Source organism: Impatiens glandulifera, chromosome 1 (assembly GCF_907164915.1).
Source record: "Impatiens glandulifera chromosome 1, dImpGla2.1, whole genome shotgun sequence".
Lineage (NCBI taxonomy): Eukaryota > Viridiplantae > Streptophyta > Magnoliopsida > Ericales > Balsaminaceae > Impatiens > Impatiens glandulifera.
In genome coordinates, this window is record NC_061862.1 from 49,847,376 (window position 1) to 49,871,130 (window position 23,755).

A 23,755-nucleotide genomic window follows, 5' to 3' on the forward strand; every position below is an offset into this window, starting at 1 on the left:
CTTATTTCTATCTTGTTCTCACTTATTTGTTTCTGTTTGATTTCAAATATTATATTGTGAAGATGATTAGCAAGGGTCGTGAACACAAATGTTTATTACTTTATTTAAGAAAAAGACTTATAAGAAAGTTTATATAACTCGGTAATAGAACACAAATCTCATTTTTTATGGTCATGAGTTCGAGCTTTAGTGACCTTTTAAAAAAAAGATAACCAAAAGACGAGTCTAAAAAGTCTTTCCTAGACATTAGAAGAATCAAACCAAGATAACTAAAATTTATTTTGATAATTCGAAATATCTTATTTATAGATTTTATGAATAAAATTCTAATTAATAGAGTTAAAAATTTGTTAATAACTTTCCATGTTTAAAGTTTTGAGTGTTACTTAACCAATGCATTTTCTATTGATTTTTTTCACCTTATACAAAAAATAAAAATACATAATTGTTAGCATAAGAATCGTTACTGATATTTAGATAGTTGGACTTTGGCAATTATGAGAGTCAAATTTAAGATCATCCTTTTATAAACGATATAATTAAAAAGGTGATCAAAATTTATTCCTATAGAAAAAATTTATATATTATATATGGAATAACTTGTTACACATTAAATTATAGCATTATTCCAATAAATAAATTTATTGGAACTTTGGCTTCTCAACTCTCTTCATATTATGTCTATCCCTATGAATTGAACTCTAGCAAGTAGGAATTGATATTTATCACTATATATATAAATGCTTGCTAGGGAATGAAGCATCTGCTTGTCATATTTCCACATTATTAATCTTATATCTATGTTGTTGTTTTAAAAAATTGGTTCCTAGCTAGTTCTGATATTTTGTTGTTTGTTTATGTTTCGTTTGCTAGACTGATGGTAGTGTGCCAAACACACTTGTTATCATAAATTGTGATATTGTTAAACATAGGGTTGCTTCAGCTCAACATATCACACTGGTAAGTGTAATGGTTATTGAGAAAATCGTTACAGATAATACAATAGTAACGGCTTTAGAAGAAACCGTTACTGATAGTCTTTTCCATAAAACGTTAAATGAAGCCGTATCTGTAACGGTTATTGATAAAACCGTTACAGATAGTGGAAAGAAAGACGAAAAGACAGCTTAATATCTGTAACGGTTATGGAGAAAACCGTTACAGATAATACATTAGTAACTATTTTCTTCTAAAACCGTTACTGATGATCTTTTCCAAAAACTGTAAAATGATACAATATCAGTAACGGCTTTCGAAAGTCGTTACTGATACCCGTAATTCGAAAAATATAATTTAAACTGCTATTATCTGTAACGGTGATTCTTTATATCCGTTACTGTAACTTTTTATTAGTAACGGTTATAAAAGACCGTTACTAATGCTCTTATAACAGTAACGTTTTAGTATAACCGTTACAGATAAAAAGTATTCGTAAGAGTATTCGAGCGCCGTTACTAGTAGTCGTTACTAAAGACCTTTTTTCTACTAGAGATTGTAGTATTAGCTTTGAAGTCTATCTAGCTTCACGAAAAATTCAGCAGTTGACCCCTCAGGCTAGTCATTGGCAGAGTAAGATTTCAATCAAATAGCAAAAGAGAATGATTTATTTTATTTATTTATTGAAGTAGGTTTGAACATGAACGAATTCAAGATTTGAAGTTTAGAGTGAACTTATAGTGAGATTAATTATTTTTTAAGAAATTTATGATTGAAATTGGTAGATTAATGTAAGTTTGACCTATTTTGAAAAATTAAAAAAATAAATAATAAATTAAATTTAAAAAAATAGAAATTTGAGGTTATTTCACATTTTAAGCTTAAAAAATTTTAATTAAATTAAATTTATTACTCAACTCTAGCCGATCTCTAGGCTTAGCAAATGATGGGAGATAAACATGACCATATATGGTTCATCTATGGATGACAACTTGTCCTTATGGAAACGGACTTTCGCAAGATCTTTGATCGGATTTTGTTCGTTTCGACATGGAAGTTAACCGACAATAATATATTTACATCTTTGGCTTTTTATACGTTCCAAATATTAATATATAGATAATAATATTATTTTAAATTAGATAAACATGATGATCAGTTGGGTATATGGAAATAGTGAATCAATCCGATCTGATCAGACTAAACGACATGATTTACTCACAAATATTGACTTCTTGACCCTCTTTATATTTTATTCAAATGCTAATTAATTAGGTAGAGGGTTGAATTCAACCCATCACAATCATTCTTTTTAATCTATTCTTAAAAAAAATAAAATAATCTTAAAACAAACTATAAACAATTTTAGTCATTACCTCACCCAAATTTAAAATAATTTTATAAAATGCTTCACCACAATCTTTAAATATGATACATACTAACAAATTTAAATAAGTACAATAACTAATATTTTAAAGTTATATCTTAATATATAATCCATAAACTTATATAAATATTTTTGCAAGCCTTTTGCAATATTTTTAATGAGTTTCTTAAATGGCTTATTGTTTTTTAAATTAAATTATATTAAAATGTTCATTTGTCGAAAGAAATTAATAAATTTGTAATGTTTGTATTCGTTCGATGCATATAATTTATAAGATTATTATAACATTTTTTTTATATTCGTTCCCGAAAATATGTGAAATTGATTGAGTTAATCTTTTTCTCGAAAAACTATAAACTCGATAACATATTGGATAATGTGGTTATGGTTATTTTTATTATTATTATTCTTATTAATTTTTTTTTCTAATGTCAAATTTTATCGTTGAATTTTTCTTTTATCATTTTAAATATATAAAGACTTTTTTTTTTAAAAAAAAAATCACTTTACAACATTTGGTTGGAATTAATTTTGAATTAATATATAAAACAGTATTAATAAATTTTGACTTTTCTCCAACTAAATTTAATTTTCAAGCAAGTTTTTATTTAAATTCATATTTTTTTTAAGTATATATATATATAGGCTTAAAATTGAATTTCCCGATGATACAAGTCGTTAATTTGGACATTAGCGTAAGAATAAATGAGTACGACATGTATGGGTCAAATCGTGGATCGGTTTAAATAAGAAAACGAATAAGATTTTATATATTTTTTTTATTTCTCTGAAATATATAATCAACATTAATAATTTAATAAATTTTAAGAAAAAATTATTATTATTAATTTTAAAAATAAAAAATTAATTTAATTAAAATATAATAATAAATGTTCATTAATAATATATATATATATATAATTCTACACTATTTTATTAAATAATATAAAAATTTTATTCCTTTTTTATTTATATCATTAACTAAAAAACATAAATAATTCAAGAATTTATCAATTTTAAGAATAAAAAATTAATTTAATTATATTAACATAATATAAATGTTCTTCTCCTCTTGTGCCAGCAAGCAACGCACTTAGGAATATGGAAGTGTATATATAAATATAGGAATACTTATATAATTTTTTTAATATATATATATATATATTTATATTTATATTAATTATTTTTATATTATTATATATATATATATAAATAAAGTTTTTTTTAAAATATTATATATATATATATATATATATAACCATATATTTAAAACTTAATTTGCGATATATTTAAATAAAAATAAATTATTATTTTAATTATTTGTATATAATTTTATTTGACGGGTAATAAAAATTTTTTTTACTGAAAAATAGTTAAAAATAAATTTATCTTTTTAATTATTTATCTAAATTTTATATTTAACACAAACTATTTGTGAATTATATAAATTTTATAATTCTTTTTTTATTTTTTATTTTATTTAAAAAATAAAAATATTAACAATTCAAGAATTAATCAACTTTAAGAATTAAAAATTAATTTAATTATATTAGTATAAGTGTTTTTCTACAAAATTGTTTCAATATATATATAATTTTAAAAAATGGTTCAGGTATATATATAATATAATAATATAAAATTAATTAATACAAATAGAATTATTGATATTTTGAATCATTTTCTAAAATTATATATATATATATATATTTTATTTGTATTAATTATTTTTATATTATTATATTATATATATATGAACCATTTTTTAAAATTATATAAATATAATAATTTATTTAAAACTTAATTTTTGATGTATTTAAATAAAAATAAAGTATTATTTTTATTATTTTTTTAAAATTTATATTTGACGGGCTAATATTTTTCGTATTGAAAAAATAGCTAAAAATAAATTAATCCCTTTGATTATTTATCTATATATTACATCTAACAAAAATTGATAAATACTATTTTTATATTAAATATATAATTTTAGCTTATTAAAAAAATCTAATATTATTTATCAATTTTAACAATTTTTTTTTTAAAATCAAAAATTCGAAATTTTATTAGTTATAAAATATGCCTACACAAAATTGTTAATAAAACACATCAATGGTCTGATGGTAATCTTTCATACTCGAGACAAGAGTTCAAATCTATACATATATAATAATACTTAATATAATTGTTGGAGGTGGCATATACGCATGAGGACCGACCCCAGTAAGCCTTATTATGTATTTAAACAAAAGATGTTGTAGCATGGTAGTTTAGGTTAAAAATCAAGAACTTTATTTTGGTTGTAGCATAGTAGTTTAGTTTAAAAATTAAGAACTTTATTTTAGTTACGGGTTCAAATCTCACTAAGAACAAAATTAATTTTACACTTTTCAACCGGGGCATTTTTTCAACCCGAAGCTGGGCAGCCCAAACTTCGGGGTCAACACTCTGCATATACGCACCTCTCATATTTCATATTGATCGGGTATCAAAATAACCCAAAAAGTATCTCGCGGGTTTTGAGACTCCATTTTCTATCGCACTATAAAATTATAATTTTGAGTAGTTTTCTTTCTCTTAAGATGCAGGATAAGGATGCATGCTAGGTTTATCAGCTGTTCGACGCATCGATAGATAGTTCGATGATCTTGATCTATGAAGCCAGAGATTTGAAGTGAGGGTTTTGATTAGTTCCTTTTAGATTTTGACTATGGAGAAAGTTCAACTAGAGTTGTAACTATCGCAATAAATGGCGGAAATCTCAACAGTGTTTGACTATTCCGTTGAATCATCACAAACCATAACGCCAAAGAAAGACTATGGTTTATTAGTTGTTCGACGCATCGACAGATAGTTCGATGATCTTGAGCTATGTAGCAAGTGATGTTTGAGGTGAGAGCAGTGGCGGACCTAAAGGGGGGCCTTGGGGACCCTAGGGCCCGGGTCTCCCCAACCTTAAAATAATTTGTTTTTATATATATACATTTGACAAGTAACTCTTAGTCCAGTTGGCTTTGTAACTAGAAGTTGAACATGAGGTCAGGTAATCTTGCCCTCACCTTTAATTTTATCTATTACATTTTAAAATATAATTTATCTATAAACTAATTCATAATTATATAACTTGATTAAAATAATAATAGTATTTTATATTTCTTAATTTTAAACTATTTTAAAAATTTATAAGAAAATATAAATTAATATTAACAAACAAGTTAAAATAGTTACATTGGTTTTGTTCGGTATTTAAATAAAGAATTTGATATATTATTTTTATATGCATTAATATTCTATATTCGTAATCCCGAGTGTCTATTCACTTGATAATATATGTTTATCAACTTTTTGTATTTTTGTTCTTATTTATATTTTTTATTTTTTTTATATTCTCATAAAACCATGCTGAAATCTATTAAATTAGATTTTCATATTTTTTTATATAGTTAGTTTTGTATGAATTTGTTTTTGTGTTGCATTTGATGAAAAATTTATTGGGAATTACAAGTGAGTTATCACTTTGCCTACAAAGAGGAGATCAAAAAATAGTTCAAGCAATGTCATTGATTGCGAGTTCGAAAAATCAATTACAAAAATTTAAAGAAGATGGATGGCATGATATTTTGGACCAAGTTAACAGTTTTTGTCAATTACACTCGATCTCAATACTTGATATGAATGAGCATATGATAATTGATAGCAATGGTAGGCGAAGAGGAAAATGGAACTCATCACTAATCTTCATCATTATCGTGTGGAAATCTTTTGTCAGGTATAATAAATATTATTTCTTATCTATTAATAGTTATTATGTATTATCTATTAATAGTTATTATTTATTATTTAATGTTAGGTTGTTGACTTGATTATGCAAGAAATGAATAATCGTTTTTCAGAAGTTAATACATAATTACTTGGTTGCATATCATGTCTTCATCCCAGAAATTCATTCTCCAAATTTGATATTTGTAAACTCATTCGTCTTGCCAAACTTTATTCCGAAGATTTCACAGGCAGAGATTATTTATTTTTGAAACAACAACTTCGGGCTTACTTATTTAATTTGCGGGATGATCCTCAATTTTCTTCAATTGAAGATTTAACACTGGTAAAAAAAGGACATTTACCGACGGTTTTTCCCAGAAATTTTCTTCAATTGTGAATTTTTGCTCAGAAATTGGTTGCAACAGAAAAAACATATAGTCTTTCCATTGGTTTATCGATTGATAGAGTTTACTTTAGTTTTACCAGTTGCAACTGCATCCGTTGAAAGAGTATTTTCTACAATAAAAACCGTGAAGACTGATTTGTGTAATCGAATGGGAGATGAATGGATGAATGATAGTTAAGTTGTATATGTTGAGAAATATATTTTCTCAATAATTGAAAATGAGCCAATATTGCAATATTTTCAACAAATGGAATCTCGTAGAATAAATTTGTCTTCTTTTGTACCGATTCATGGACAAGAATAATTTAGTAATTGTGCTTATTAGTATTTTGTAATTGTGTTTGTTAGTATTTTTATGTAATTACCAAGTAAAATTTTAATTAGAAAATGCATTTATTTGGTTGCAAAAAAAAAAGCTACGTTACTATGTATTTGGCTCCCCCGAGAAAAAATTTCTTGGTCCGCCACTGATTTCAAACAAGGCCTTAAGTCACTATTCTTTTATATTATTGTTGGAAAATATTTATTTATAAATTTATATTTTTTTTCTTCGATTTATAGGATGAAAAATGGAAATGGAAATGAAGATAAACTAAAAAAAAATCAAACAAGACTCTTGACCTGTTGACCAAGTCAAACAAATTAGAGATAGGCTAATGCACAAACAATATATTTGAACAAGATATGGCTATGTCCTGGACGGTTTTAGGCATTGGTGCTAGAACAGGAGATTGTGGGTTCGAATATTTGCAAGTGGAGAGTAGACAGTGAATGGAGAACCCTGCATTCGAATCCCTCTGAAACTTAGCTGCTTAATCTGATCTTCAGTTAGGGAATGGATTTCCTGTTCTTCACATGACAACAATAAACCAGCCTACATCCAAACTACCGAAATACTATTTCTCTACCAAATCTTGAAATAGGAATATATATTACATTCAACAAGACTGAAGCAACCTAATACAATCACTAGTTCATCATTCAAACAACATCACCTAATACTTTCACTGAAATTTGATGAATTCATTTTGCTTCTCAAAATTTCACAAAACTTTTCAAGATCTCAAACAATCATCTATAAGCATATACACGCAGATTTTAATACTATTGTAAGATTATTAGGGATTACCAAACACTTAAGCTCACTTCATGAACACACTTTTCACTTTTAAAACATTGAAGAACCAGAGTGATTATAGTTCTGTAGATAACTTAGAAATATCATTTGGAAAATGTCTATATCATTCAAACACCGAAATGCATAATATGCGCCCATTACAAACTCAAATTACAATAAACGTAAATTTCATTGAAATGCAATATTACGAGGTATCCGTGACTCACCATTAACTATCACCTCCCTGAAACCACACTAAGGATTTTTAGAATTCTTTCTAAACCCTAGAACATAGCCCAGGTCTGATCGCTCCAACTTGAAGATGACAATGACCGCTCTTCTCTTTTTCTCCTCTCTCTCTCTTCAGTTGTCCCTTTTCATTAATTTTGATTTATTTTTTTTAGTAAAAAAATAGTTATGACCTAATTAATATTCCATGAATATTTAGGGTAAGTTAAAAAATAGTTTATTAAAATTTTGAAACTAAATATTTTATAATATTTGATGTTTCGTTTATGTTTTAAGAATACTATTTATTTTATTTTAATATTTTATAAATAGTGACACTACAAACAGATTACTCAATGATGAGGTAAGAATGGTCGTCATAAAGACCTCTATGGCGATGGTAAGGGTCTTCGTTATATAGAGTATTATGTGACGACTATAAGAGTGGTCATTATAGGCTTCTATGGCGACGGTAAAAGTGATCGTTATAGTGTCTTCTATGACGACGGTAAGAGTGGTCGTTATAGAGTCATCTATGACGACTGTATGAGTAGTCATTATAGAGTTCTCTATGGTGATAGTAATATTGGTCGTTATAGAGTCCTCTATGACAACGGTAATAGTGGTCGTTATAGAGTTTTCTATGGTGATAGTATTAAAATGGTCCGTCACCTTCCCTAATTGTTTATAACGACGGTTTATATCCAAAATCCCAACGACTCTTACTATCGTTATTGACCTTTTTTAACTAGTGGTTAGAATGATATTTGCTCCATGTCCCCTTTGAACAGAAAATGATGAATTAATATACAAGATGAGTATAAAATGAGAATAGGAGATCAAGAGATATGTTTGGAAAAACTTTGTAAACTAAAAAACAGACCAAACGTACGTTTAGTAAAAAGCCTCAAATGACCAAAAATTTGATAATTGCATACCCATATGCCTTAAATCAAAGTTCATCCCCATATAGTAAAAACGCTAATTGAGCTCTAAGTCTAATGATATAAACAAAGTCATATAAGTGAAGACTTGTGGCTCGATAGTAGATTGCAAGATCTCATGATTTGAAATGATCATGAATTTGAATATTCACAGAACCATTTACAAAACAAAACAATTTTTGATATTTTAGACAAGACTATTACTATTTAACTTACACCAATAAGCTAAGTTTCAATAAAATTGATCTCATTTATAAATTGTAATTATGTACAAGTAATTGAATTTTGATTGAATTTAGATTCTTATAAGGATAAAACATAATTCTAATTCAATTTATACAACTAAACATAATCTTATTCATTTTAAAATTTTGAAAATTCAAAAAGATATCAAGATATGTTAGATTATTTTTTTAGGGAACATAAGAGAATTTAAATTGATTAATCCCATATTTAATTCTAATGTCATTTCAAAATGAATACATTATAATGATACATAATTTAATCTATATATTATAAGTGGAAAAGAAAATAAGGTTGATCGCATCATATCAATATAAATAAATTTTATCAAAAAAAGAAAGAAAGATGTATTAAGAGGTGCTAGCTATAATTGATTATATACTTATAGTTTTCTAATTAGTGAGAAAATCCTCTTTTGGTCAGTAAATAGTAAGTGTCTATTTCTTCAAGTCTACAAAACAACAATATTTACTGATTACTCGTTCAATTATCTAACCATATTAATTGTTCGTAACAATAAAAAAAACATGCATCTTTCCTTTCAGCACCATCAGACACACTAATGATTATTCAAAGATAAAAAATCTCAATAAAAATCTCAACTTTTCCTCTGAGATGACACATCTAAAATAAATAAATAAAATAAACACAATAATAAGTCTCTTACTTGTACTCGGAATGATCGAATAACAAGCTTAGTGGTCTTAGTGGTTCACCGTATTCTTGTGTCCCACTAATCCGCATCATGAATAAAATGTAGCATGCATCTAGATAATGAGAATCACTACGAATTACTTAGATGTATGAAAACACATATAACATCAATTTTCAATCAAGAGTTAAGATAAGTGCATCTTTAGTAGTTTATTTAGGTTTCAAACCTTTTCAAGATCCCACAAGCGCCATCTTCTATCAAGTTTTCATAATAGATGTCTTGTTTGGAGACCACTAAAAACAAATAAAAATATTCATTTTATTATTGATTGTTAAGATTTTGAATATATTATATAGATTGCAACAATACTACATTTAAGATAATTAGGTGAGTTTACTATCACATCGTTTATTAATGTGAACAATAATTTAAATAAGAATCGAACTTAAAACCTATTATTATAAGAAAAAATGTAAATATAGATCCAAATATAACGGAAAAACGTCAATGAATTTATGATCTGAATTATGGAAAGTTTAGCAATTCAAACATGAATAAGAATATGTGAGAGAAATAGTATTTTTAAAATTAATCGATTACCATGAACCTTGTAAAGAACAATATTTGTATTTATGATTCTTTTCATTTGGTTATTAAAAATTAGCATGAATAAAGCCTTTCCATGAAGATATACAACTTTGGCTTTCCCATAAAACTTTGGAATTTCACTCTCCACATAAAACTTAATATTGTCAATCATCAAAATAAGACGTTTTCTAGTTCCATAGAGAGGGGAAGAGCTTTGGTATTGTCAAATAAAACATAAATCAACCACTCCTTCTCATCCTTCAAAGGAAGAGAGAGAAAAGCTCTGGAGATCTCAAGCGATTTAACGGGGAAAATTTCGGCAGCAAATTCTCTCATCACGAAAATACGATCGACATGAACGATATGATTGGCACGAAAGAAACGATAGGCATGATCAACAAGATATCAAGGTCGCGGTTCTTTTATTGTGATTGCAGTTGCTAGTCGCTTTCGACACGATCGGCACAATCGGCACGAACGACACGGTAACTCTAATAGTTAGGTCATTCATTCATCTGCAAAACTTGGTTGGAGAGTTAGGTTTTCTAATTTACCGTATTCTGTAATAATTAGGGTTTTGGTGTACCTTTCTCTATAATTCTATGTTTTGTTGTTATTTTATGTTATTCATTAAAATGGAAATAAAGAAAAACAATAAGGATAAGGAGTCAAAGAATTTGTGATGGAATGTTTAAGAGAGGCATCTGAAAAATAAATTGATAGGATTGCTAAAATAATTATCAACGAAAAACAGGAACGTAATAAAGGTAATGAACCAATTACTGATAAAAATTCTGAAGAAAATATAGCAGGAAAATGGGGGAAGAAAGAAAGAATGTGGAAGGTTGGTTACAATGAAAGAAAAAATCTCTTTGCACTAAAAAATCAAATCCTAAATGTGCAAAATGTGCAAAAGCAATTGAATATGTTTTCTGCAATACTTTTGAACATGCCAGCACTAAATGTGAGATAGCAATTGAGAAATAACATAATGTTGGGTCAAATTATTTTGAGTAAGTTTGACTATTAGAATTTTGATGATGAAATGATGAATGGATTATATATGCGTCTAAATGTATTTGATGCAGGTGTATCGAAGTCAGATTTCATAAGACTTGGTTCTAATGAGGTTCATTAGACCGATTTGGTATTAGATGCATGATATTAGACATACAGTCTAACTCATTGAGTTAGACGTGCAGTCTAACTCGTGGAGTTAGACGTACAGTCTAATAGACTCGTAATTAGACGTGCAATCTAACTAAGCGGTGTTAGACGTGCAGTCTAATAGATCAGTAATTAGACGTGCAGTCTAATTCGTGGAGTTAGACGTGCGGTCTAATGTACTCGTAATTAGACGTGGAGTTAGACATGCAGTCTAATGAATCAGTAATTAGACGTGCAGTCTAACTCGTGGAGTTAGACGTGCGGTCTAATGTACTCGTAATTAGACGTGCAGTCTAACTTGTGGAGTTAGACGTGCAGTCTAATGGATCAGTAATTAGACGTGCAGTCTAACTCGTGGAGTTAGACGTGCGGTCTAATATACTCGTAATTAGACGTGCAGTCTAACTCGTGGAGTGAGACGTGCAGTCTAATGGATCAATAATTAGACGTGCATTCTAACTCGTGGAGTTAGAGGTGCAGTCTAATAGACTCGTAATTAGACGTGCAGTCTTACTCATGGAGTTAGACGTGTAGTCTATTGAATCCGGAATTAGATGTGTAGTCTAACTCGTGGAGTTAGACGTGTAGTCTAATGGATTGTGAAAGTTAGACGTGTAGTCTAACTCCTTCAGACTAGTCTGAAGTGGAACCGTAATTAGACGTGTAGTCTAACTCATGGAGTTAGACGTGTAGTCTAATAGAAAGAGAAAGTTAGACGTGCAGTCTAACAAGTGAAAGTTAGACGTGCAGTATAACTGGTGAAAGTTAGACGTGTAGTCTAACTCCGTCAGATTAGTTTGAAGTGATTGTAATTAGACGTAAGTCTAATCCCATTAGACGTAAGTCTAATCCCATTAGACTAGGTGGTCTAATGGATTCTGTTATTAGACGGGGATGTTTGATTTCATTAGACGAGGTCGTCTAATTGAAATACGTCTAATGCTTTGCTTAAGAAGTTGTTTGAAGCTAGCACCCGCCTACCCACGTGCTATAGTTACAAAGTATTAAAATAAATAAAATATATTAAATTGAAAAAATAATTTATAATTTTATTATTTATAATTTCTTAATTTTAAAAGATAATTTTATAATAGACCGGATAAGATAGGTTCAACCCTACAACTTTTCGAAACACTTACGATAAAAATATAGATATTAATGTACACAATTTTTAACTCGGATTAAAAAACAATTACGATTAGATTAGATATTAGTGATGCACACATTTTAACTAGGAGGTTATTAAGTCTTGCGGTGTGATTATAAGTGGACAAGTCAAAACATGAATAATAAAAACATAATCAATCATGTGATAAAATTTTAAAAGATTAAATATATTTACAAAAATGATGTGTTAAATGACTAACTATAAATACATCATTCAAATTTAGGATCATTTTAGACACTTTGTTTATATTTTATTTAATTAAATTATTAAGTGTGTATTCAATTATTTTTATTATAAGTATATAATAAATTATGTATATTAACATTTATATTTAATTTAATTTTAATATTTATTTATTTAATGTATTTAATTTTAATATTTATTTAATCTATTTTAATATATAATATAATATTTAATTTTAATTAAGTATGTTTAATTATAATTATAAATATATTTTATATTTATAAATTTCAAGAGAAGAAGGTGCAGGATAATTTGAAAATGAAAAGGGTGTTCTGCATTATTTAGTATAACCTGAATGGATCCGATCGAGATGTGTTCCACCATGGCCAAAGACGAGCTTCAAGTACAACACATCTCTCTCCGTTCGAAAATAGGGTTTCTTGATCTTTTCTCATTTCCTAAATCTTGACTTAGCCGTCATTTAATCAACTTTATGAATCATTGATATTTAGAAACTATTTTTGTCACGGATTTTATACATGTGTACTAGATGAGATTATTTGAAACTAAGGTTATATTTAAACTTAGTATAAGTCAGATTTATAAATTTATTGATACTTTTTTTTTAGATTTGGATATATGTTTAGTAATATTATTTTTAAAAATTTCATTGAAATATGTGGTGACAACCATCAATAAGGTGAAGACAAATTAACTCAATAATATTATCTTAAATATTAATTGTCTCGGTTGAATTTAAATATAAAATTTAAAACTAAGCAATTACATTTGTAAATACTAGAATCACCACTAAAGTCTACTACCATCAACAACTATAATAGTAAGATCATCCATTATGGATTAAATTGTACTAAATTTCTATCTATAAGTAGTGTACAGAAAAAGAAGAAGATAATGCATGAACATATATAATCTTCCTTATGTGGAGCATTCGAGCGGGAAAAGGGCTAATCACTTTGATAGAACTTTATTAATTAAAGTGTTCTAGTTTATTATGATTTTATTAATTTTGTTTTATATATATATTAATTTGTTTAATGTATAGTGCGATGAATGGGTTCTAGTTTGCAACTATAATAACAAAAGCACGAAATGAGGTGTACCATCCATCCTTCCACCAAGAAGAAAAATAGTAAAGTTGTGACTAACTTATTCGGTCTCACGACGTACAACCCCAATATTGAGTTTGTGAATTTCAAAACAACACTTGATTGTCCTGCTAACATTACATATTGAAACCAGAATGCACATTATTACAAACAGTGTGATATATTTATTTTTGTGTTATTTGTTTAGTTTTTTCTTTATTAAATAGTTCTGCATGTGACATGTCATTATTATTGTAGTATTATTTCCTTAGATTTTTTTATAGAATTTCATGTCTTTATTATTTCTTCTATTTTTTGATACATTAGTTATTAAAATAAAATTATTTTTAGTTTTGTATTAAATTTAAATTAAAAAGGCCTTCTCTAAATTCATTTGTTATTTGTAATGTACTAGCTTAATTTTCATGATATAAATCACTTGATTGTTCTTTTACGTCCCCTCTCCCATCAATTTTCTTTTCTTGGTGGCAGTAAACTTTATGAATAAAATAAAGTAGACTTCAAACACATAAATTTCAGAATAAACATAAAAAACATTGAAGATATATACATTTTTATTTAAGACGGTAATATATTTACCTAAATCAAAATCGTTAGTCCATTCTACCATCGTAAGTCTATTTTACAATCGTAAAATTTTAAAATATCGAGTTGATTGTTAAAATTATACCATTGTAGAATAGACTAACCATTCTATTTCGATAAACTTTTAAATAAGTTAAATTTTTACAATTTGAAATTTACACGGATAATATTTACTATTTATAAGTTTATAAATAATTTTATTTTATTTATAATTTTATTCTTCTTTAGAAAATAAATGTATATTTATAAATTAAATTTATTTTTATTATTTATTCAAATAAATAAATTATGGAAATAATTTTGTAAATATGATTTCCTTTAATGTTAATTTCCTTTAATATTATTTATTAATTAATTATATTATATGATAAGATATAGCTAATATTATTTTAAAATAAATTCTCATTATTTTAAATAAACTCTTAATTTTAAAAATGTATAAAGTTGATAATTTTAAGTAAAATTTTGATTTTGACTATGGATCCTAACTATTATTTTATTAAAAAATTATTAAAATTAAAATTATTTTTTTACTTGGTATAATATTATTTATTGAATATTAAATAATTTATGAATTATGATAAATTATATATGCGGTATTTTTATTTTATTTAATATAAATATTATTTTTGTTTTAATGTAATTTTAGTTAATTTTAATTAGATTATTATTGTATTTTTTTTATAAACAGAAGAAATATAATTTATTTTTAATAATGATATCAAATAAAAAGATAAATTATTAAAATTTTATTTTATTAAACATTTTTATTTATAATATTTATAGTTAGGGTGTTATATAGGTCGGAAACAAAGCTACCCAATTTAAATTCAATTTGAATTTATTTTCTATTTTTTAATTGAATTTTAAATTTATTCGAATTTAGATACGGATTTTCACGTTGAAATTTTAACTACGTACCTAATTTGAAAATGAATTTATTTATTATTATTTATTTTAATTAATTATTTTATTATATATTATATAATTTATTACCTATAATTAAATAATTATATATTTAAATTAAATATAATAATTTTTATCTCTACAACAAAATACAACCGCTGCATATCTCTCCTATTTATTCTCATTTATCTTATGCCCTAACCCTAATCAAATAATTCCTCTACTAGCCGCCGCCCATCTCTCCATCTCTTATATCTACTCTTATTTACTCCGCCAACATCTCTCCTTCTCTATCGACTCTTATTTTCTCCGCGAACATCTCCTTCTTTTATATCTACTCTTATATCTACTCTTATTTTCTCAGACAACATCATCTCCCTCTCTTATCTCTATTTTTATTCTCATTTTTTAATACTTTAACCCTAGCCCACCTCCCTCCCTCTCATTTCTATTCTATACTATCACATAATCAATCTACCTTCTTATTTTTCGTTATCTCTATTTCTTCTTTTTAAGACTATTGAGTCTGGATCTATATTTCTTATTTCTTGTTGAAATTTCAAAACTCTTGAGTTTAGATCTATATTCCTTCTTTCTTATTGAAATATTCGCTTGCTTGCTCGTCGCCAACCGCAAACATTGAAGATCAAATTCAGAGGTAACTTAAATTTTGTTTTAAGAATTTATTTAAATTTGATTCGGTTTTTAAATTGGCTAAAAAAATATATATTCAAAACACTTTGAATATAACAAGTAAAATTAATGTTATATATATTTTTTTTCACTTACTATATATATTCTTATTAAATTATAAAAAAATTATAATATAAATAATAAAACTTAATATATATATATATATATTAATAAATTTATATATATGTAAAAATAATATATATAATTTATAAACTTAAAAATATATTAATAATTTTAAAATTTTATTTATAATAATAAAAAATAAAAATAAATAAATTACTAAATATTTTTTAATAATATAAAATTAATGACATATAAACTATTAGATGTGTTTGTGGTGATATTTATAATATCAAATTAAAATGAAATATATTGTTCATATTCATAAGATATAATATTAAATATTTTGTTATATATTATTACTCATTATTGGTAATAATATATAATAATAAAATAGTTAATAATAACAATAATTTAAAATATATAATATTTTAGTATTTTGATTAATTAATTAAAGTATGTGATAGATAAAAAAATAAAATAAAATAAAATGATGTTTAACTATTTTGAGTTATTTAATTTAAAAAAATTATAATCAAACTCATTATATTTTAATATTTTAAATATTTATTTCACTCATTATATTTTAATATTTTTTATTTATTCTCTTTTATTTTTTTTCATTTATTATTATTATTATTTTTATTTCTCTTTCTAATTTTTTATATTATATAAAATTATTATAATAATAAAACATAAATTTAAACATATATCCTTTTTTTTTCTATACACATATACAAAGTCATATTATAAATTTATTATATCTATATATTCTCTACAATTTATAATATAATATTATTTTTTAAGATATTAATTATACATTTTAATAACATAATAAACAAACAAAAAAAGATAAAAAAAAAAATTGTATGTCAAAAAATTTACAAAAATAAATAAAAGTGTATTTTAGTATTTAATTTAATAAATTGATTAATTTGATTAATTATTAGACAGGTGAGAGGATAATAAATTATTTGATACATAATTCAAATTCAAATAAAGAAGGATTATGTCTTAATTATCAAATTAACAAAAACTAAAATGTGTAACAAATAGGCCCTAAATATGCATGCATTTATCTATCTGTCATTTGACATAGAGTGCGCAGGTTTGATTTTGCGTATTTAAAAACCAAATTTATTTACTTATTGATCAATTGTTTACCGACACAGAAAAACAACGTTGTACGGTCAAGGTTAGAAGAGCGAGAAATGGTGAAGAAGCATGTGGAGAAGAGAGGAGGCGGCGGCGGCAGCGGCAAAGAGAAAGAGAAAGAGAAAGAGAAAGAGAAAGAGAAAGAGAAAGAGAAAGAGAAAGAAAAAGAAAAAGAAAAAGAGCAGGGTTATAAACAATGGAAGTCACTTGTCCCTATAATTTACGATTGGCTAACTCATCACTCACTTCTCTGGCCTTCTCTATCATGCAGGTACGCATATATATATATATATATATATCTAATGTATCTATCTATCTATCTAATCTGTATCTAATCTAGCTTTATTATCATGCATATAAATAGATGGGGTCCCCAGTTAAAAAAGGGTTCTTTCAAGAACAGCCAGCGCCTTTACATTTCCGAACAGGTAATTAAACTTAATTGGATCTCCTACTTCTCTTTGTTTTTTTCATTTATGTACATCCTTTTATAATTAATTAGCTATATCTAAACCATATGCTTAATTAATTTGATAAAATATACATAGCCTCATCTTAGCTAGCTAACTTTACTTTGCATGTCTCATGGTCGCTCTAGCCTCTTGGGTAAGGCTAGTTAGGCGGCCTAAGGCGCATAAGCTAGGCCCCCTCCCACAGCCACCAAAAATAGAAAAACACTAACAAGATTTGAAGCATAGGCCATTAGATGAATTTACTTTTTTAGTCTAAGGCATCAAAAACCTCGTGCCCAGACACTGGCTCGACTTCATCTTCTTTGGAACAAAGTCTTCACCATTTGACCAACAAGAGCCACCATCAGTCTTAGATGTTCATCGAAGCAGTTATGAAGTCTAGACTATGTTTCGATGATTATTAGATTGTCCACTTGAGATCAAATGTTAATATAGAATTGACTACAATTAATAATTTGGAGGAGGCACGGTAATTCAAATTTGGGGACCGAGCGAGCCACCAAAGTATTAAGACTATTGAGTTGAACTAGGAAGATGTTGTTTAATCTTGGGTTGAGAAACCCTAAAACTTTCTAACAACCTAAATTATAATAGGGTTGGTAGAAACAAACTTGAATGTAGTGCACCAATTTATGCTAGACAATGGATTAGCTGGCTTGTTTTTGTATTTGTTCCAATGCTTTTAGCATTGAAGATAATAATGAAAAAATATTGTAAAACTGAAAAAGAGTAGTGATCATAATTAAATGATAGTTTTAAGAGATAGTTTGTCTAAAATTCTTTTATTGGTTGTCTAAAATTCTTTTAGTGACAACTAACGTTTTCAGTCAAGATTTGAATTTTATTTGAGAATCACACTATTCAAAATTAAAATTTATATAGATTGTCCAAATAGTTATTTAAGTTAAATGTTGCAACATTCCAGATAAATCAAAAAAATAATAGTTTGTTTAAGCACACATTAGACAAATTTCCTCTATTTTGTAGCTCCAACAAGTCCTTCAATTCTTCATCTATTGCATATTTACACGGACTCTATTTTAATTACTTTTGTGAAAGAGTCCAATGTTGACAAGAATTATAATGAGACTTTTTTTTTGTTGGCATCCCAAAATTTAATGGTTTCCACTTTAGAATTAGTAAGCAAACTAAATATGTTACTTTATCTCATTGTCTTTTGTTTGACGAAGAAATCTAGTCTTAGCTTATCGATGCACTATCTTACGTAACAATTTATTTCAGTTCACATGATGACTAGTTCTTAAAACACAACTCTATTTTTTGTAATAGTTTTATTTATCCCTCTTCCTTCAAAGTGAGTTTGGAATACCAAGACCCTTGAGAGTTCTTATTCTTTTAGTATGAATATCATTATAAACTCAAAATGATGTGTTTCACATTGACTAACACATGTTTCCTATGCGATAACAACAAGAAGAATACAATTAAACACGATATGTTTCACTTCACCCTTGCTTTAATATTTTGACTCTACTTCAAAGTTTCCTTAACTATCAAATGATCATTGGGAAAATTTGGGTTTAATGGACAAAATAATGTTTTCCATCGTCGATGGCTATCATGGCTTTAAATGCAAAAAAAAAACATACATAAATAAATTAAGTAAAATCAACCTATAATAATTAGTATGCCTTTTTTTTTAATTAAAGGTCATGTTGTATTAAAATGATTTAATTAAATAAATTTATAAACGCGAGGGGTGATCAATAGAAAGAAACTAACAAAGAAAAATGTGTTAGATTCCTATGAAATCATAGTAGTCTCATCTATGACAACCCCTTCATTTTTTATCGAGATGAACATGCATAGAGATCCTCTCATTTCGAACAATTTTTTCCTTTAAATGTCATGCTTTATATTGCATTATTTCCAAATCATCCAATAAAGATCCAATAAATGTTTGACCCGACTATCTAGTTTGCTATAATCAAAAGTCTACTACAAAATGTGTTATAACCAATTGGTAAATAAGAATACTACGGAGTAAGGACTAGATGTATGAGACGAGAAATTAAAACAAAATGTAGCATATTTTTTGGAAAACATATCAACTTTTATTTCAAAGAGACGTGAATGTGAAGGGCATTCAAAAGTTACGAGCAAAGAGAATCAAAGGAAAAAAATAAGTAAAAAAAAATTAAGCCCTATCATCTCAAATAAAGTTGGTTAATCATTATATAATTGAATTATTGATAACTTAAGTCTCTTATTTCTATCTTGTTCTCACTTATTTGTTTCTGTTTGATTTCAAATATTATATTGTGAAGATGATTAGCAAGGGTCGTGAACACAAATGTTTATTACTTTATTTAAGAAAAAGACTTATAAGAAAGTTTATATAACTCGGTAATAGAACACAAATCTCATTTTTTATGGTCATGAGTTCGAGCTTTAGTGACCTTTTAAAAAAAAGATAACCAAAAGACGAGTCTAAAAAGTCTTTCCTAGACATTAGAAGAATCAAACCAAGATAACTAAAATTTATTTTGATAATTCGAAATATCTTATTTATAGATTTTATGAATAAAATTCTAATTAATAGAGTTAAAAATTTGTTAATAACTTTCCATGTTTAAAGTTTTGAGTGTTACTTAACCAATGCATTTTCTATTGATTTTTTTCACCTTATACAAAAAATAAAAATACATAATTGTTAGCATAAGAACCGTTACTGATATTTAGATATTTAAGATCATCCTTTTATAAACGATATAATTAAAAAGGTGATCAAAATTTATTCCTATAGAAAAAATTTATATATTATATATGGAATAACTTGTTACACATTAAATTATAGCATTATTCCAATAAATAAATTTATTGGAACTTTGGCTTCTCAACTCTCTTCGTCTCTCTTCATATTATGTCTATCCCTATGAATTGAACTCTAGCAAGTAGGAATTGATATTTATCACTATATATATAAATGCTTGCTAGGGAATGAAGCATCTGCTTGTCATATTTCCACATTATTAATCTTATATCTATGTTGTTGTTTTAAAAAAATGGTTCCTAGCTAGTTCTGATATTTTGTTGTTTGTTTATGTTTCGTTTGCTAGACTGATGGTAGTGTGCCAAACACACTTGTTATCATAAATTGTGATATTGTTAAACATAGGGTTGCTTCAGCTCAACATATCACACTGGTAAGTGTATCAATCCTAACATTGTAAAAATAATAATTCATTCTCTTTTTCAATGTTCTACCAATGGATTAATGTATGTTTTGGTTGCATGATCTTTGCAGTTCAATGACAAGTCTAGTTCTCCATTTGTGAAGAAATTCAAAACAATCATTCACCCTGGAGAGGTATTAATTATTTTAGTTGTTTTATATATTTTCATAATTAGAATATAGGGATGTTCTAAAATTAAACATGTTAATTTGAAATTATTATTTAGAGGCCCGATATTCTTCACATCTTGTTAGCCTTATCTGCAATATGCATTAATTATTCTATATTGACATTATAGCCTTTCAGTTTTATAGATTGTTCTATAAATATGATCACTAGTGTATATATGTGTTGTAAAGATTCCAGGCCGCTATTATTCATAATATTATATATCATTTCATCTTCATTCTTTAAACACAAATCTTGATTGTATATGGAATGATCACAGGTGAATCGAATCAAAGAACTTCCTCAAAATAGAAATATTGTGGCCACTCACACTGACGGTCCAAATGTATGCATCTTGTTGCGTTCTTCTATATTTGAATTATATTGAGACACTTAAGATCCATTGAATTTTTTCTATCTCAATCTAAAGCATTCAGTTCCTGTTCAGGTTCTAATTTGGAATGTTGAGAGCCAGCCTAATCGACAAGCTGTGTATGGAGCCCGAAATTCTTGTCCAGATTTGGTACGTGATGTTGCACAATAAAATGTTGTCATGATACAATCATTTCTACAAATATTTACAGTTATATCTTATACACTTAAATTTGCAGATTTTAACTTAATTATTTCATTTATTAAGAAACATCTTTGAATGCTATTTATTTTGAGTTGTAGTTTATAATAGAGTTATAATGCATAAAAGAATCATTACCTAACATGCAGGTACTTATTGGGCATAAAGAAAATGCAGAATTTGCTCTTGCTATGGGCCAAACTGAACCTTTTGTGCTTTCTGGAGGTTGGAAACTCATTATAACTTTGAAATGTTTTTAGTACAAATTGTTTTTCTTATATTTAATAAATACAATTTTTTTTGATATTAGGTAAGGACAACTTGGTGGTTCTATGGAATATAGAAGATCATATCTCCACCTTGGCCTTAAAGACACCATCTGGTAGTGGTAGAACCATAAAAAACTCCAAGGCTAGTGGGAGTTCTGTTGAAAGTATTACTACTCTTCATCCTCGAGGTACCTATCTAGGACATCAAGATACAGTTGAGGATGTACAATTTTGCCCTTCAAGGTAGAGAAATTACATTTGTAAATTGATCTTTATGCTTGATATTTCAATCTATATGCAGTTTATGATATTTTTTAAGTAAATTCTTTTTTTGTATGTACTAAAGTGGACAAGAGTTCTGTAGTGTGGGTGATGATTCATGTCTCATACTTTGGGATGTAAGGACAGGTTCAAATCCAACTATCAAGGTACCTACACTCCTTTAAATTACCTCAAGAAGCTTACAAAATTGATTTTTTTATTAAAACTTGATTCTCTATCTCTTTTTCAGGTTGAGAAAGCTCATGATGCTGACATTCATTGTGTTGATTGGAATTCATATGATCTTAACCTTATTTTGACTGGGTAAACATTGAAATGTGTTTTTTTTTCATCTTTTGTGATTCTGAATTAAATTTGGTATTATTCAACAGATCAGCTGATAATACAGTAATGATGTATGACCGTAGAAAACTTACTTCTGGATTACCCGTTCATGTATTTGAGGGTCACAATGCTGCTGTTCTGTGTGTACAGGTTTGAAAAATATGATGACTACTGTTTTCTAAATATTTTCATGAAGGGAAATAATATAGAAAGAACAAATGCTTCAATTTGTTTTTCAGTGGTCTCCCGACAAGGCATCAGTTTTTGGAAGTTCATCGGAAGATGGAACATTGAACTTATGGGATCATGAAAAGGTTTGAAACCTAATTAATATATGATGAATTGTTTTTGATTGTAAATTGATTTCAAAATCAATTCTTTAAATTTCATTCATGTTGTAGATGGGCGTAATGCAAGAATTTGGTGGATCATCAGATAGTTCACCGGGCTTGTTATTTAATCATTGTGGTCATAGGTAAGAAACTTATTATTGTATTTCTTTCTTTATTTTTATATTTATTCTTTTTGGATATATCAATTCAGAATTTTATATTTATTTATTTTGGATATATCTATTCAGAGGCAAAGTTGTGGATTTCCATTGGAGTTCTTTTGATCCTTGGACAATTGTTAGTGTGTCGGATGATGGAGACAGTATTGGCGGCGGTGGTACTATGCAGGTAATAATTGTTTTTTAGTAATTTCTATTGTTATGAATAATTAATATGGTTAGATGATTAATTGAATAATTGGTAAATATTGTTGTTTTTTTAGATATGGAGAATTATAGACATGATTTACCGACCACGAGAGGAGGTTCTGGCTGAGTTAGAGAATTGTAAGATATAATCAATTTCAACTAACACATCTTAATACATTATTAATTTTCTTTTGTTTTTAAGACTGATATGATGAGCTAAACTTTAATGTCTTCGATCATTATTATGTAGTCATTTTAATCAATGGTATCAAAATATTTTTTAAATTACTTGTCCTATTTCATTAGTGTTATATCCTACTATAATAAAGAAAGTTGGAGAGTTTTCAAGAATAGAGTGAAAAATGCTAAGAAAACTATGTTTTAATTTTGATCTAAACAAAACAAATTAGACCAAAGATCCCAAAAAGCTTGTACCAGCTATAAGCCATGTAAGATTC

The 23,755-nt window shown here is 26.8% G+C and overlaps 1 protein-coding gene across 1 annotated transcript; it reads left to right on the forward strand.

Moving 5' to 3' along the window:
* Nucleotides 1-17,366: 17,366 nt before the first annotated feature.
* On the forward strand, nt 17,367-23,446 carry LOC124927372 (WD-40 repeat-containing protein MSI4-like). The gene is made up of 15 exons (XM_047467781.1): nt 17,367-17,581; nt 17,675-17,738; nt 20,864-20,950; nt 21,052-21,114; nt 21,429-21,494; nt 21,597-21,671; nt 21,872-21,947; nt 22,033-22,234; nt 22,338-22,419; nt 22,503-22,576; nt 22,645-22,747; nt 22,837-22,911; nt 22,999-23,072; nt 23,178-23,277; nt 23,372-23,446. Exons 1-15 carry the CDS (start codon nt 17,367-17,369, stop codon nt 23,444-23,446), a joined length of 1,431 nt encoding a protein of 476 aa, XP_047323737.1.
* The last annotated feature ends 309 nt before the right edge of the window (nt 23,447-23,755 follow it).

Bases quoted from the DNA above. Each gene is read 5' to 3' on its own strand.
- LOC124927372 (XM_047467781.1), top strand. From the start codon at position 17,367: ATGGTGAAGAAGCATGTGGAGAAGAGAGGAGGCGGCGGCGGCAGCGGC. The intron at 22,912-22,998 runs GTTTGAAACCTA...TTCATGTTGTAG, and splicing joins ACTTATGGGATCATGAAAAG to ATGGGCGTAATGCAAGAATT. The intron at 23,278-23,371 runs GTAATAATTGTT...TTGTTTTTTTAG, and splicing joins GCGGCGGTGGTACTATGCAG to ATATGGAGAATTATAGACAT.